Source organism: Passer domesticus, chromosome 29, assembly GCF_036417665.1.
Source record: "Passer domesticus isolate bPasDom1 chromosome 29, bPasDom1.hap1, whole genome shotgun sequence".
Lineage (NCBI taxonomy): Eukaryota > Metazoa > Chordata > Aves > Passeriformes > Passeridae > Passer > Passer domesticus.
This window is the reverse complement of record NC_087502.1, coordinates 4730063-4743755: the sequence shown is the minus strand read 5'-3', so window position 1 is coordinate 4743755 and position 13693 is coordinate 4730063. Positions and strand designations below refer to the sequence as shown.

General features: G+C 51.2%; 1 protein-coding gene and 1 pseudogene across 1 annotated transcript; both read left to right on the top strand.

Moving 5' to 3' along the window:
- The first annotated feature begins 1159 nt into the window (after positions 1-1159).
- Positions 1160-2592, top strand: LOC135287311 (olfactory receptor 14A16-like; annotated as a pseudogene).
- A 524-nt stretch (positions 2593-3116) lies between these two features.
- On the top strand, positions 3117-5834 carry LOC135287310 (nicotinate-nucleotide pyrophosphorylase [carboxylating]-like). Its single transcript, XM_064400656.1, has 3 exons — positions 3117-3768; positions 4514-4645; positions 5649-5834. The coding sequence occupies exons 1-3, from the start codon at positions 3496-3498 to the stop codon at positions 5832-5834; spliced, it is 591 nt and encodes a 196-aa protein (XP_064256726.1). The 5' UTR covers positions 3117-3495.
- Positions 5835-13693: the final 7859 nt, after the last annotated feature.

Here is a 13693-nt window from a genome sequence, read left to right as displayed (position 1 = left end):
CAGGATCCCCTCCAGTGCAGCCCTTCCCTCTGAACAAGCCCCCTCCCTCCTGTCCCCCAGCCAAGCCTCTGCCCTCAGGGCCGGGGCTCCAAGGCGTGAAGCCCCTCCTGTGCAGGCAGAGCTGCAGCAGAGCCGTGGGGCAGCTCTGCAGCCCCGGGCCCAGTTCCCTCTGCAGAGCACAGGGCTGGGAGCAGCTGCCCGGCCCTGGGGGCTCTGGGAGGGGGCACAGCTGGCTCAGGGTGACGCTGTGCCCAGTGCCCGGCTCTGGGCAATGCTGTCAGTGCAGCCAGGCAAGGAGCTGCATCTCCCTTCATCCAATGCCAGCATAAGGACACTTGGGAGTCTCCCTGAGATTTCAGTCCAAGCTGGGAGCTTCAATCCAGGATGCAAAGCTGCCCAAGAGCTTCTCTGAATTCTAAGATTGATGGGGAAAGGCAGAGGTGTTCTGACACGGAAAATGCTGCTGGGTTGATGAAATGAGCAATGTGAGTCCTTGGCTACAAATGTGGAGCTGGGCTGTGGGGATCCATCTGCTCTCAGAAATATCTGGTGATCTTTAAGGAAAAGTTGGAAGCATGAACATCCTCCATTTGAGAAAAGTGAAAGCCCAGAGAACCTCCAAACAGAATGAAGAGACAGATCATCTTCCCTCAGTCTCCAGCCATCACTTTGCCTCACAGAACTCTCTCTGTTCTCCCAGAAGGCAGCAGAAGTGTCAAGGGATTCTCATGTCCAAGAATAGCAGGAGAGATATGTGGGGAGCGTAGAAACAAAACTTCAGGACTCTTAATTGTAGAAGCGTGTTGGTGTGTGTTACAGAGGAGGGTGCGTGGGAACTAACTTTGATTGTGGATACAGGTATCTCTGCTAACTCTTCACTGTCCTTTCTCCATAAACAGGTCCCCATGTGCAGCCCCAGCAAATGTCCAACAGCAGCTCCATCAGCCACTTTCTCCTGCTGGCATTGGCAGACACGCGGCAGCTGCAGCTCCTGCACTTCTGCCTCTTGCTGGGCATCTCCCTGGCTGCCCTCCTGGGCAACGGCCTCATCATCAGTGCCGCAGCCTGCGGCCACCACCTGCACACGCCCATGTTCTTCTTCCTGCTCAACCTGGCCCTCAGCGACCTGGGCTCCATCTGCACCGCTGTCCCCAAAGCCATGCACAATTCCCTCTGGGACACCAGCACCATCTCCTACAAAGGATGTGCTGTACAGCTCTTTCTGTTTATCTTCTTCAATGGAGCAGAGTATTTCCTCCTGACCATCATGTACTTCAACTGCTACGTGTCCATCTGCAAACCCCTGCACTACAGGACCCTCCTGGGCAGCAGAGCTTGTGCCCACATGGCAGCAGCTGCCTGGGCCACTGCCTTTCTCACTGCTCTGCTGCACACAGCCAAGACATTTTCCCTGCCCCTGTGCCAGGGCAATGCCTTCGGCCAGTTCTTCTGGGAAATCCCACACATCCTCAAGGTCTCCTGATCCAAATCCTACCTCAGGGAATTTGGGCTTATCATGATTAGTGTCTTTTTAACCTCTGCATGCTTTGTGTTCACTGTTTTCTCCTACGTGCCGATCTTCAGGGCTGTGCTGAGGATCCCCTCTAGCAGGGACAGCACAAAGCCTTTTCCACCTGCCTCCCTCACCTGGCCGTGCTCTCCCTATTCCTCAGCACTGCAGCCTTTGCCTACCTGAAGTCCTCCTCCATGTCCTCCCCATCCCTGGATCTGGTGGTGTCAGTTCTGTACTCAGTGGTGCCTCCAGCCCTGAACCCCCTCATCTACAGCCTGAGGAACCAGGAGCTCAAGGCTGCAGTGTTGAGAGTGATGAGTGGAGGTTTCAGAAACACTGAACTGCTGGCCATTTTCTGCAAATCTATTGTAATAGAAGTAATTTTTGATACTGCTTGTTGGTTTCATTTTGGAGGCTCTGTTTCTTTGTTTTCTTTCTCAATATTGTCCACAAAGAAATGCCATTGTTTGTGCCATTTCTCATTTTGTTTCTCTCCACCTTCCCTGTGGCCACAGACTGTGTCAGTGAGGGGCTGCACTCTCAGTGGTTTTCAATGAAAGAAAGTATTTCCCACCAGAGATCCTCCTTTTGTTGCCTTCTCTGGAGCTGCAGCAGCAATGTCTGTGTGCAGAGCTGGGGCAGATCAGTGCTGGCACAGCAGCTGTGCCCAGGAGCAGCAGCAGCAGCACTTGGTGTTGCCAGTGCTGCTCTCGTGCCCCTGCCCTCTCGGGATCTCCTGTGGTCAAGGTGAGCCCGAGGTGTGTTAAAAGTCTCTTTTTCCAACCCAGCTGTCAAAGAAGAAGTCAGAAGTCTTCAGCTCGCATTCTCAAGGTTCTTTATTATTTCCTATTTAAAACATTTTCTGTCTGGCCTGCCGAGGTCTGTTCAGCAGGTCAGTCTGAGGAACGCTACTCTGCCCTGAGGCGGTGCTATCTCTTTATACTAAAAACTACATATACTTTATTGGCAGTTATTTTCTATTACCTATCATCTATGTTGGACAGTGACTTTCTACTTTACACCAATCCTAGGGTGCTACCATCACCAAGAGGATGGAGGCTAGGAAGAAGAAGGAAGAAGAACGGGACAACACTCAAATCCCTCCATCTTGTCCCCTAGATCCCCATAGTAAAATTCTTCCAAATTCCACCTTTCACCATGTGACAACTACTGTTATGCTGCTTCAAGTTTTATGACTCGTAGTTCTTCATATAAAGTTGGTATTTGCTCCATGGATGGAACTCAAAGCTGCAGGGGTCTTTGGCTGCATGCCAGGACTCCCGAGCCCCCTGCCCGGGTCTCGAGCCATCCAGGGCACCCAGAGGGATGTCCTGGGTTCCGACACTGCCCCGCTGAAATAAATGGGGCAGGAGATCTTTTTCCTTTTTAATGTCTTTATTAAAAAGAATCAGCTCAGGTGGGGAGAAATGGACGGGTCGCATCCACGCCGCCGGTGCTCCCAGGAGTGGCATGGAGGAGGAGGAGGAGGAGGATGATGCAGCTGTGTCCGCTGGTCTGCAGGCAGAGCTGGGGCTTCCGTCCTCATGGGAGAGTCGGAAATTCCCCTTTTTGGTCTAACATTCCAGGTCCTCTTTTTAGTTAAGACCTTTTGAGGTTAGGGTGAGAAGTAAAAGGATTTTAGCAGATACTGGATGAAGTTCCTCATCCTTAGACATCACTTAGGTCTCTTAATTCCATGTTGGCTCGTTGTTTTTAGGGTTTTTTTCCTGGAACATTGCAAAATCTGGTGATATGCATTCTCATCTGCATACTAGCTCTGGTGTCACTCCCCCCCTGCTACCTGCAGGGTCTGGTGTCACTCCCTGGCAAGCATCAGGGGAACAATGGCTAATCACCAACCATTAACAGGTAATTGAAGAAGAGCTCTTAACAATAGGTGGCTGCAACATGCAGGCAACCTTCAATTCAACAGCAACCAAAGCAACTTGCTTAACTTGTTTAACTTTGCAACCTTAAAAAAAATGGATAACTTTTTACTCATAACAGCGCTCAATATTCTGGGGCGCTGCAGCGGGGTGGCCTCAATGGCCGTGAGGGCCGTGGGGGTGGCCCGGGCTCAGGGCTGGGCGGGGGTCGTGGCTGGCACCCGAAAAACCACGCCGGGTTTCCGCCTCGTGGAGAAATACGTGCTGGGGGTGGGGGGTGCGGACCCCCACCGGGGAGGTTTGGGGGACCTCATCCTGCTCAAGGACAATCACCGAGCGCTGGCGGTGGCAGCGGGGGGGCTCGAGCAGGTGGGGATGCCGAACTTGGGGGGATAATGGGCGGGGGCTTGAATTGGGGGGGTTCTGGTTGCCGGGGGGGGGCTCCAGAATTTGGGGAGTAGTGGCGGCAGGACCCCTGGATTGTGGGGTGCTAGGCGGAGAAACCCGGAGATTTGGGGGTCAGAAGCCCAGTTTGGGGGGGAGATTGGTGGGGGAAGCCTTGAATTGGCATTTTCTGGGTGGTAGGCGTGACAACCCCAGTTTTGGGGGAACATGAGATTAGGAGTAAATGAGGGGGTTTTGGTGGAGGGGGCTCAATTTTGTGAGGAGTGATGGTTTGGGGTACCCCAAATTTCAAGGGTGGTGGGGAAGCACCAATACTTGAAGGGGGCACCAATTTTGGGACAAACTCCTGGATTGGGGTATTCTGGGCATGGACTGATGGGGGGGGACCCGTGGATTGTGCAGGGGGTGGGTCCCAGTTTGGGAGGGAAATTGGAGGTAACCCCTGAACTGTGGGGGATGGTGTGTTGGGTAACTCTAAATTTGGGTGTTTGTAGGTGAGGCCACCCCAGTTTTGGGATCGGGGGACACCCTTGAATTGGGGGGCTCTGGGGAAAGGACCCCAATTTGTAGAGATCAGTGTGGGAAGGGTGATGGGGGGGTCCTAATTTTGAGTCAATGCCTGGGGGCAGCCCCCATTTTACCCCTCCCCATATTGGTCTGAGGGATTGGGTGTCGATCTAGGGCTCCCCCTGACCCCCCTGTTCCCCAGATGATTTTGGGGGTGCGCTGGGCCGGGGGCTTCACCCGCTGGTTGGAGGTCGAGTGCTCGAGGGTGGAGGAGGCGCTGGCTGCTGTGGGGGCTGGGGCTGACATCATCCTGCTGGACAACCTGGTCCCACAGGTGAGCCCCAAAATTGGAGCAGGGTCAATAATCGTGGGACCCCAACAAAGGGGGGTTGGACTTTCAAAATGGGAATAAACCCCAAAAACGGGGCACAGATCTCCCAAAAATTGGGGTGGTAATGCCATAGATTTGACCTCTGCCCCCACAAGGTGAGTTCCCAAAATCTGGCAGGGGCCCCCAAGAATGGGAGGATGACTGGCAGGTGTGAAGCTGGACCCCAAAATGGGGGTCTGGACCCTTTAAAATGGGAGGCAGAGCAGTGAAATGGGTTGAAGACCTCAAAAAGTGGGATGTAACCACACAGATCCAGATTCTGCTCTCCCTAGCTGAGCCCCTAAAATTGAGGGGAGAGGCAAAAATGGGGGACACCCAGGGATGAGGCTACATGAGTAAAATGGGAATCTGCTGTAAATGTGGGGCAGCCCCAAAGATATGAGGGGCAATCCCAATTTTGGGGGGTCAGAGAGTTGGGTAGTCCCAATTTGGGGGATTTCTGGGTAGAGGCACCCTTGACTTGAGGAGTTTAGGTGGGGGGACCACAAATTGGGGCTCAATGGGTGGGCAAATGCCTGGATTGGAGGGGTTGGGTAGGAGGCCACAATTTTGGGGGGTTCTATGTGGAGGAACCACAGTTTGGGGGGTCAGTGGGTTGGAAAGCCCAAATTTAGGGTTGCTCTGGAGGTCACTAGTGGGTGGGGCCCCCAAGTGAGCAGATGTTGGGTGGGAAACCCCAATTTTTATTGGGTTTCTGGTTAAGGGGGATAGCCCTTGATGTGGAGGATTTGGGGTTGAACACTCCAATTTTGGAGCTCTGTGGGTGGAGTAATCCCTGAATTGGTGGTTTCTTGTGGGGGGGACCCAAACTGGACAGATTTGGGTAGTGAGACCCCCATTTTGGGGAGAATTCTGCACAACCCAGATGCATTGTACATCCTGATGTCCCCTGTGCGCCCAAATTTTGGGGAGGGCGTGCTCCCTGCTCACAGGGTGTCCCCCCCAGGAGCTGCATGCGGCGGCGGTGCAGGTCAAGGCTGCACACCCCAGGGTGATGGTGGAGGCCAGTGGGGGCATTGTTTTGGAGACCCTCCCCCAGTTCTTGGTGCCCCACATCGACGTGGTGTCCATGGGGTGTCTGACCCACAGTGCCCCCGCCCTGGACTTTGCACTGTGGGGGCTGGAACCCTAAAATCCATCCCAGGACCCTGAAAACCCACCCTAGAACCCCCAAAATCCAACCTGGGACCTACAGAAACCTACTCCAGAACCCCAAAACCCAACCTGAGATGCCCAAGTCAATCCCAGGAAGAGCAAAACTCACTGTGAAACTCCAAAATCCACCCTGGGAATCCTCACACCCCAAAGGCCCCTCTGCTGAGGAGACTGTAAAATCTGGCACTGTGTCTCCCCATCTGCCAGGAGCCCCAATGCCTGAGACCTCCCCACATTCTGGGACTCCAGAATTCATCTTGGGACCCACAAAATCTATTTTGGACCCCAAAATCTATCTTGGAACCCCTAAATCAATTCTGGGACCCCAAAAATCCACCGTGGGCCCCTCCAAAACCTACCCTGGGACCCCCAAATCTCCCCTGAGACCCCACAAAGCCCACCCTGGGGATCCCAAATCTCCATCCTGGGGTCCTCCCACTCACCTCCCCCCTCTAAGGTGGACCCAAAATTCCATCCTGAGGTGTCCCCTTCCCCCTTTTCTCTTTGTACCCCCAAATAAACCCCTACCTCACTCCCCCACGTCCCTCCAGTTCTTTCAGGGTGCCACCCTCAGAACCCTCAGGTTTTGCACTCGATGCAAAACCAGCCACTTTAGAACCAACAAAAGGGGGGGTTTGTGACCACTGACCTGTTGAGCCCCTACTCCAAACCAGTGTCAGTTCTGCTGCTCCGTCTGGGATGGGCCTTTTGCAAGGAACTCCCATCTCCTCTCTGAGTAACTGGGATGAAAAATAAAAATCCTTTGACTTGCTGTGGGAATTTGCACCTGGGGAATGAGCCCATAGTTGGGACAAGAGTTTAAAGGGCTCAGACCCAGTTGAGGGGTCCCAGATCTCAGTTTGAGGGTCCCACACCCAGCTGGAGAATCCCAAACCCCTCTTTGAGGGGCCCAACCTCCAGGTGGGGGAGTCCAGACCCATTTTGGAGAGCTGAGACCCCAGTGCAAGTATCCCAGATCCTGCTGGAGGGCTGCAGACCCCCATTTGGGGATACCAGTTCTCAGTTTGAGAGTCCCACACCCAGTTTAAAGAATCCAGATTAAAGCTGGAGGGTCTCTGACCCCAGTTTGGGAGGCCAGAACTTGAACCCTTAATCTGAGGGACCCAAAGCCCAGTTTAGGGGTCCCAGATCCCAGTTTGAGGGTCCCAGACCCACCACCAGCACACCTGGCACCACCACAACACTGGGAATTGGGATCAGGGGAGAAATCCTGCTGTAAATCACAAAATCAGGATCTGATTCCTGGCCTGATCCCGCCCAGTTCTATCACACCTGTGTGTGCCCACCTGCCCGCAGGTACCTTTGGGATTGCTCTAGGTGCAGTTGGTGCTTTCTGAAATAATCCACAATTTTACACCTAAATCTCCCCTGGAGCCTTTCTTTTGGGTGATTTTTGGGATTAAACAGGAACATTGCAGCTCTCTAGGATGTGGGAATTCGTCAGCCTGAATTGCCAGGCCCTTTGAATGAGCAGCATGAGATACTGAAACTGGGAAAATCCCAAAAACCACCTCAAATTTTACACAGGTGAAGGGAAAGATGCATTGATCGCGTTGGATTTACCTCTCTGGTCTCACTGTACTGCGCAGCAATGGGAATTATCTCTTCCAGAGTGAATTTCCAGGTGCTGACTTCAAATTCCTTCTGTTCAGCTGTCAGTTCTGGGATTAAAACATAACTGGGAAAAAAGAGGAAAAGGTCCCAAAGACGAAACTCTTTTCCTGTAGAGAACCTGCCTCAAGCTCTGAATAATCACTCAAACTTACACAATTACTCAAAATTTTTCAATACCTCCTAAAAATGGAGCAGCTCCAAAATTATTCCACTCCCACTCCAAATGGCTCAGTTGCTTCCAAAACGATTAAAAGGGCTGGTATTGAACCAGTATGGGACCAGTAAGAACCAGTATGGAAACAGGAAGGGATTGGTACTAGACCAATACAGGACCAGTATGCAGCCAGTAGGGCTAGCATGGGACCAGTATGACACCAGAATGGCACCAGTACTTGACCAGTATTGGACTGATGTAGGACCAGTACAGGGCAGTGTGGGACCAGTAGAGACCAAGCCAAGCAAGTGCAGGACCTTTATGGGACTGCTGCTGGAACATTATGGGCCAGTGCAGACAAACACAGGCCAGTACAAACCAGTAGGAGCCAGTAGAGAACAGCACAAACCAGTGTGGGACCAGTGCAGGCCAGTACAGCCCAGTGTGAGGGCTAGCGTGAGCACTGTACAAACACTGTGGAGCAGTATGGCAGCAGCATGGGGCCAGCAGAGCCCTGCATGAGCCAGTGCTGGATTGTACTGGACCAGTATGGGAACCAGTAAGGAGCTGTATAGGCCACTACAGGCAAGCACTGGGCCAGTATGAGAGCACTGTGGGTGACTGCAGGAGCAGAATGTGACCAGTACAGGCCAGTGTGGGACCAGTACTGGACCAGGAGTGGGCCATTGCAGGACCAGTGTGGAATCAGGATGAGAGCAGTGAGGACCCATATGGAACCAGGATGGGACCAGTACACACCGGTATGGAACAGACCGGGACCAGTAAGGGAACATTAAAGACCAGCACAGGCCAATAGGAGACCAATACAGGAGCTGCACGGGACCAGTACAAGCCTTTCAGTCTCACTTCCGGGAAAAATCCTGGAAAAGATTTTCCTGGGAGCTGTTGCAAAGCCCTGGAGGACGAGGCCGGCCCCGGTCGGAGCCAGCGCGTCTCGGATTCCTCCTGGGACATGGTGACCCCTGGCTGCCCACGGGTTGCAGGTGGAGAATCTGCATTCCAGCAAGGCTTTCCAGACTGTCTCTGCCAGGATCCTTCAGGACAAAGTGTTTATCCAGCCCCAGCTGGATAAACCTGCCATGTGATGGGTGACAATGGGCACAAGGCTTGGGCACAAAGGGTGACAGTGACTGGGGTGGCATCAGGCTGGCACCGGTCACTAGTGAGGTTCTGCAGGGCTCCATCCTCGGCCCTGTGCTCCCCAACATCTCCATAAATGGCTTGGACACAGGACTGGGAGGGATCCTGAGCAGCGCACAGCCAGTACAAAATGGGGGTCCAGCTGTGGGGGGCAGTGACAGAGCGGATTTGGTGGCTGCCTGGTGTCTTGTCAGTGTCGCAGCAGGGCGTGCCTGAACTGGTAACAATTAGCATTGACTCTATGACTCACAGAAGGCTGACCAATTTCTTTATTCTATATATCATTATTAAGAGACCCATTGCTTTTATAGAAAGTTACGGTACACCTGGACCTAATTGGTCCTGCTATCCAAACACCAGAAACAGCTGAAATAATAACTTTGCTTTGTAGATGGGAATTATTAGTGCCTGTTGAATGGGAGATACCTGAGGAATGGAGGGAAACAGTTAAGGAAATGTCAAAAATTATTTGCCTGGAAATTAGGAAAAAGGAAGTGACAAGGGAAAAAGAGGGCAAGACCGGGTTGGCCGCTGTACTTGCCACCGAGAAGATCAAATACACCTGCAATGACTTGCTGCCGGTTTTCAGCTTCCTTTTTCTACCTCTGTCGAGGTCAGAAATGAAGGCACTTGAGACTATAGTTCACGTTCAGACTCAGGTGTTTATTATTTCTTATCAATGTTACAGCCTCACAGCCGTGAGTTCTTCAGTCTTTCATTAGCAAGGCACAAAATGGCTCGCTATCTCTTGTTACAAGGTCTTTTAAGGCTAAACTATCCAATTAAGAAAGACACCTAAATTATTTTCCCTTTTAACACAATAACTAATCCCTCAAAGCCCAAAGTATGGACCTTTCTGTCTAATTACAAAAGACCACCCAAACACATGGAGAAGAAGGAAGAATAAGGTAAAGAAGAACAACCTGTCTCCACCCTAAAACCTCCATCTTGCTTCATGTTTATTACGATATTCTAAAACCCAAACTCTACATTTTCCACCCTGTGATATTCTACACCTCTAACCAGTTACACACCCATGACCCCAGTGCTATCAATCAATTTTGGAAGCCTGTTCCACAGCCTCAGGTCAAATGCAGTGCTCTCCAGGGTGTCAGAGTCTGTCTGTACAGAAAATCTAAAATTCTCAGCATCCAGGGTTCCAACAGGCTGCAACCCCATGGGCATGGGAGGTGGGGATATAAGCCATACCAGACCTCTGTTATTCCTTTTTCTGTCACTCATCTTTTGTCTTTTCCCTTTCGGGATAATGGCAAGATTGTATCACAAATGCTACCGAAAGCATTACATAGAAAGAAACCAAAGTTCCTCTTTTATTGCACACCCCCATGTCAACAGGCACTGTTACAACCCATCCAAATGAAGTACCTGTAGGCAAAACAGGAAAAAATATTGGATTGTAAGAAACTTAGGAAAAAGTGCTTATAGACTGGGAATTGAATATCCAAAAGGAGAGAGATGGATTTGTTTCCCATTTGCCCTTAGGGGTGTAGTCCAAGATTCGGGAAAAAAACAATTAGTAAACAAAAAGGTAAAACCAGCACAGCAATCTAACTCATTATTAACCCAAATTTATGTGCTGAATTCTATGATAAGACTCCAAGCTGTTTTCAAGATATTAACAAACAGAAGTGCTCAGGCATCAGAATTAATACCAAGTCAACAAAGCCAAACAAAAACCATAGTGTATCAAAATAGATTGGCTTTAGATTATTGGCTAAAGAAGTGGGTGCTTGTGGAAAGTTTATAATATATCAGATTGTTGAATATAGATGAGAACAGAGATGTCATCCTGGAAATAGCAAAAGATATCAGAAAAAATAACCCAGGTACTGGTCCAAAATTGGGAACCAATGTGAAAATCTAGCTAGTGGGGCAATGCATTGGGGATAGAATGGTGGAAGAAATTAGGCTTCTTCCTTTTATGTGCTACAGATGGTTTGATATTTCTTCCTTGTTTAATCCCATTTTATTTGGCTAATTACCAGCATAGTCCAAAACATACAAGTAGACAAGAAATATTACTCAAGCCAAATAATTTATAAAGAATAAGAGGGGGGTTTGTTATAGAAATCTGCCTTGGTTTGAAAAGACAGGTGTCTGTTAAGGAATGCAGAAGCTTCCTCTGAAATGGAAAATGTAAACCCCCTCCCTCCAAATTGTTTTAATTTTGAAATTAAGGGGTTCTCAGGCAAAGATATGGGAGCTCTTCCCTAAGATAGGGAATTCTTCCCTAATAAAGATATGGGAGTTCCCAAAGATAGGGAGCTCTTCCCTAATAAATACTGTTATGGGAATAACAGTTCTTTATTAGGGAAGAAAATAAAATTTAAAAAACCATAACAATGCAGTAATACAAAACAACACTGACAGAGTCAGAATACGACCTGACACCCCGTTGGTCAGGGTGTTGGCAGCAGTCCCATTAAATGGTGGCTGCAGCCCTCCTGCAGTGATAGATGTGATTCTGCTGGAGCAGTGATCCTGTAGAAGGGTGGAGTTTTCCTCTGAAGGTCCAGTGGCAGTGTAGATGGGCCTGGGCTTCCTCTGGGAATCCAGTGGAGAAGAGAGCTGCTCCTCTGGGAATCCAGTGGGAAAAGGCTGTCTGTGGTGTTGCAAATCTCAGATGCTATCCAGGTGGGAATGCTTGGCTCCTCCCTCTGGGCAGAGCATCTCCCAGTGGGATGATGTAATTATATTAGTGACACTCAGTGGCCCATTAACAGAAGATATCTTCTGGAGGATTGGTTGTGGAAGAGATCAAGAAAACTCCCCAATGAACAGAAGATAACTGCTCCACAGATAGCAATAGAATACACACACCCATTTCCAACCTAAGACCATATGTATTATAATATTGGCTTTTCACAAATATTAAAATGGATTCTGTATGTGTGGTGTTAAAATAACTTGACTATAAAGATATAGTTTTATTTCTGTTGTTTACTGAAACTTAGAAATAGCTGATATAAGTATGCTTGTGTTAAAATGCCTGCTTGAATGGGATAAAACCCAATGAACACAAGATGAGGACACCTGTACAGATATGCCAACTATCAACACTTGCCATCAGTAGAAAGTATGCACCAAGGCCCAGAACTGAAGGTGATGATAAAAAAGGACTAAAACCACAGCCAAGGAATCCACATGCTCTAAAAAGGCAGACCTAAGGAGGAGCCATTCTAAACAGTTCTTGGAATATGTAAACTAGCTTGGGAAAAGTTTACTATGCATAATTGTTTATGAATAGGCTGATGCAGTAGAAATGGTATCTAAAGGGTGTTTCCAAAACACCAGGTGTGCGCTTGGCTAAGTGCCAAGATGCACCCAGCTGTAAATCTTTGCTTTCTTGTCTTTGTCTCCTCTTGTCCTTTATTAAACTTTGAATGTTTTACAGGAGAGTGAACCTTGTTTTTCACACAGGGACATCCTGGGAGCACGTGGGGGTGTCTGAACACAGGGCTCTGGGGCATGCTGGAGGGCACCAGGGATGTGCGGAGGGGACAGGAGGGCAAAGGGTGCCTGGAAGTCCATTGGGAGCACTTAGTGTGCCCAGGACTGAGCTGTGCCCATGCCCCCAGGGACAGCCAGAGCCTCCCTGCCCGGTCCCTGGCCCGTTGCTGGGGGCAGGTTCCATGTCAATGGTTACCTGGATCCATTTCTGGGGGTAGATGTTGTGTCACAGGGGAGCCCTTTGTGACACCCCACTGCTGGCCCTGTGGTCAGTGTCCAGCTGGACAGGGAGAGAACAGGATAGTTTGGGAATACAGAGCTGGCCAGGAGCCTCTACACACAAGCTCGAGTTTCCCTGCTTCTTCAGCAGCCCCGTGGTGCTGAGGATTTTCCCAAACGATTCTTATTTCCCCTTTCTCCACTACCAGACTTTTCTTTTCTACCAAAGCATGGAGAGGAGAGCCCCGAGGCAGCCCAGGGTGGCCTGGGAGGAGGACGGGGCTCCCCAGGAAAGCAGCTCCCCAGTGGAGCCCTACGAGGTGACAATGGTGCAGCCCCTGCAGACGGGTGAGTGAGAGGCCCTGCTGGGCTGGGCAGGGCTGGGAGCCCAGCCTGTTTCCCTGGCTCACAGCAGCCCAGGGCTGGCTGTGATGCCTCAGGCTGAGGCTGCTCAGGGCTGAATGCCAGCCCCAGCACAATCTCTGCCAAGGAGGGAGTGAGCAGAGGGGCCCCAACTCCTGCTCTAGGGTGAGGGCAGTGAGCCGCGGCGGGGCCGGCAGCAGGCAGGGATGCCATGAGGCCCTCCACCTTTGCTGTCCCTCTGCCAGTGCATTCCTCAGCCCAAGGCTCTGGGGCTTTCCCCTCCGTGCTGTGCTCCAGCATGGCAGCTCCTCTGCTGGGCACCCTCCAGCCAGGATCCGCCTGGGAAGGCCGTGCCAGCAGAACAGGCACAGGCCTGGGTGGAGGGCAGATCTTCCCCTGCTCTCTGCCATTGCCAGATTCTCTGCAGCCCTTCCTTCTCTCTGTCAGGTGCCGCTGGGTTAGCTGTGTGTGAGGAGGAGCAGGAAGCCATGGCATTCATCCAGGCCTTTGTCAGGCTCTCTTGCCCGGTAAATGCAGTCCATGGGCTGGTGGCTGTGCCCTGTACTCCCCCGGGGCTCTGGTCCTGCTGGCCATGTGTCCCCTCTCAGACACCCCATGGTCTCTCTGTCCTTTGCTGCCAGATGCAGGATGACAAGCTGCAGTTCCTGGAGAGCATCCGCAGCCTGTGCAGGAGCGCCACGAACCGTGGCTCGTTAGCAGGCCTGGAGTGCTTCTGCCGCAGACATGAGCTGGCAGAGAAGATCGAGGTGAGGGCACAGCTGGGGAGCCCCAGCACCCTGTGAGGGCAGTGCTTGTGCAGGGTGAGGAGCTGG

Bases quoted from the DNA above. Each gene is read 5' to 3' on its own strand.
- LOC135287310 (XM_064400656.1), top strand. From the start codon at position 3,496: ATGGATAACTTTTTACTCATAACAGCGCTCAATATTCTGGGGCGCTGC. The intron at 3,769-4,513 runs GTGGGGATGCCG...CCTGTTCCCCAG, and splicing joins CAGCGGGGGGGCTCGAGCAG to ATGATTTTGGGGGTGCGCTG. The intron at 4,646-5,648 runs GTGAGCCCCAAA...TGTCCCCCCCAG, and splicing joins TGGACAACCTGGTCCCACAG to GAGCTGCATGCGGCGGCGGT.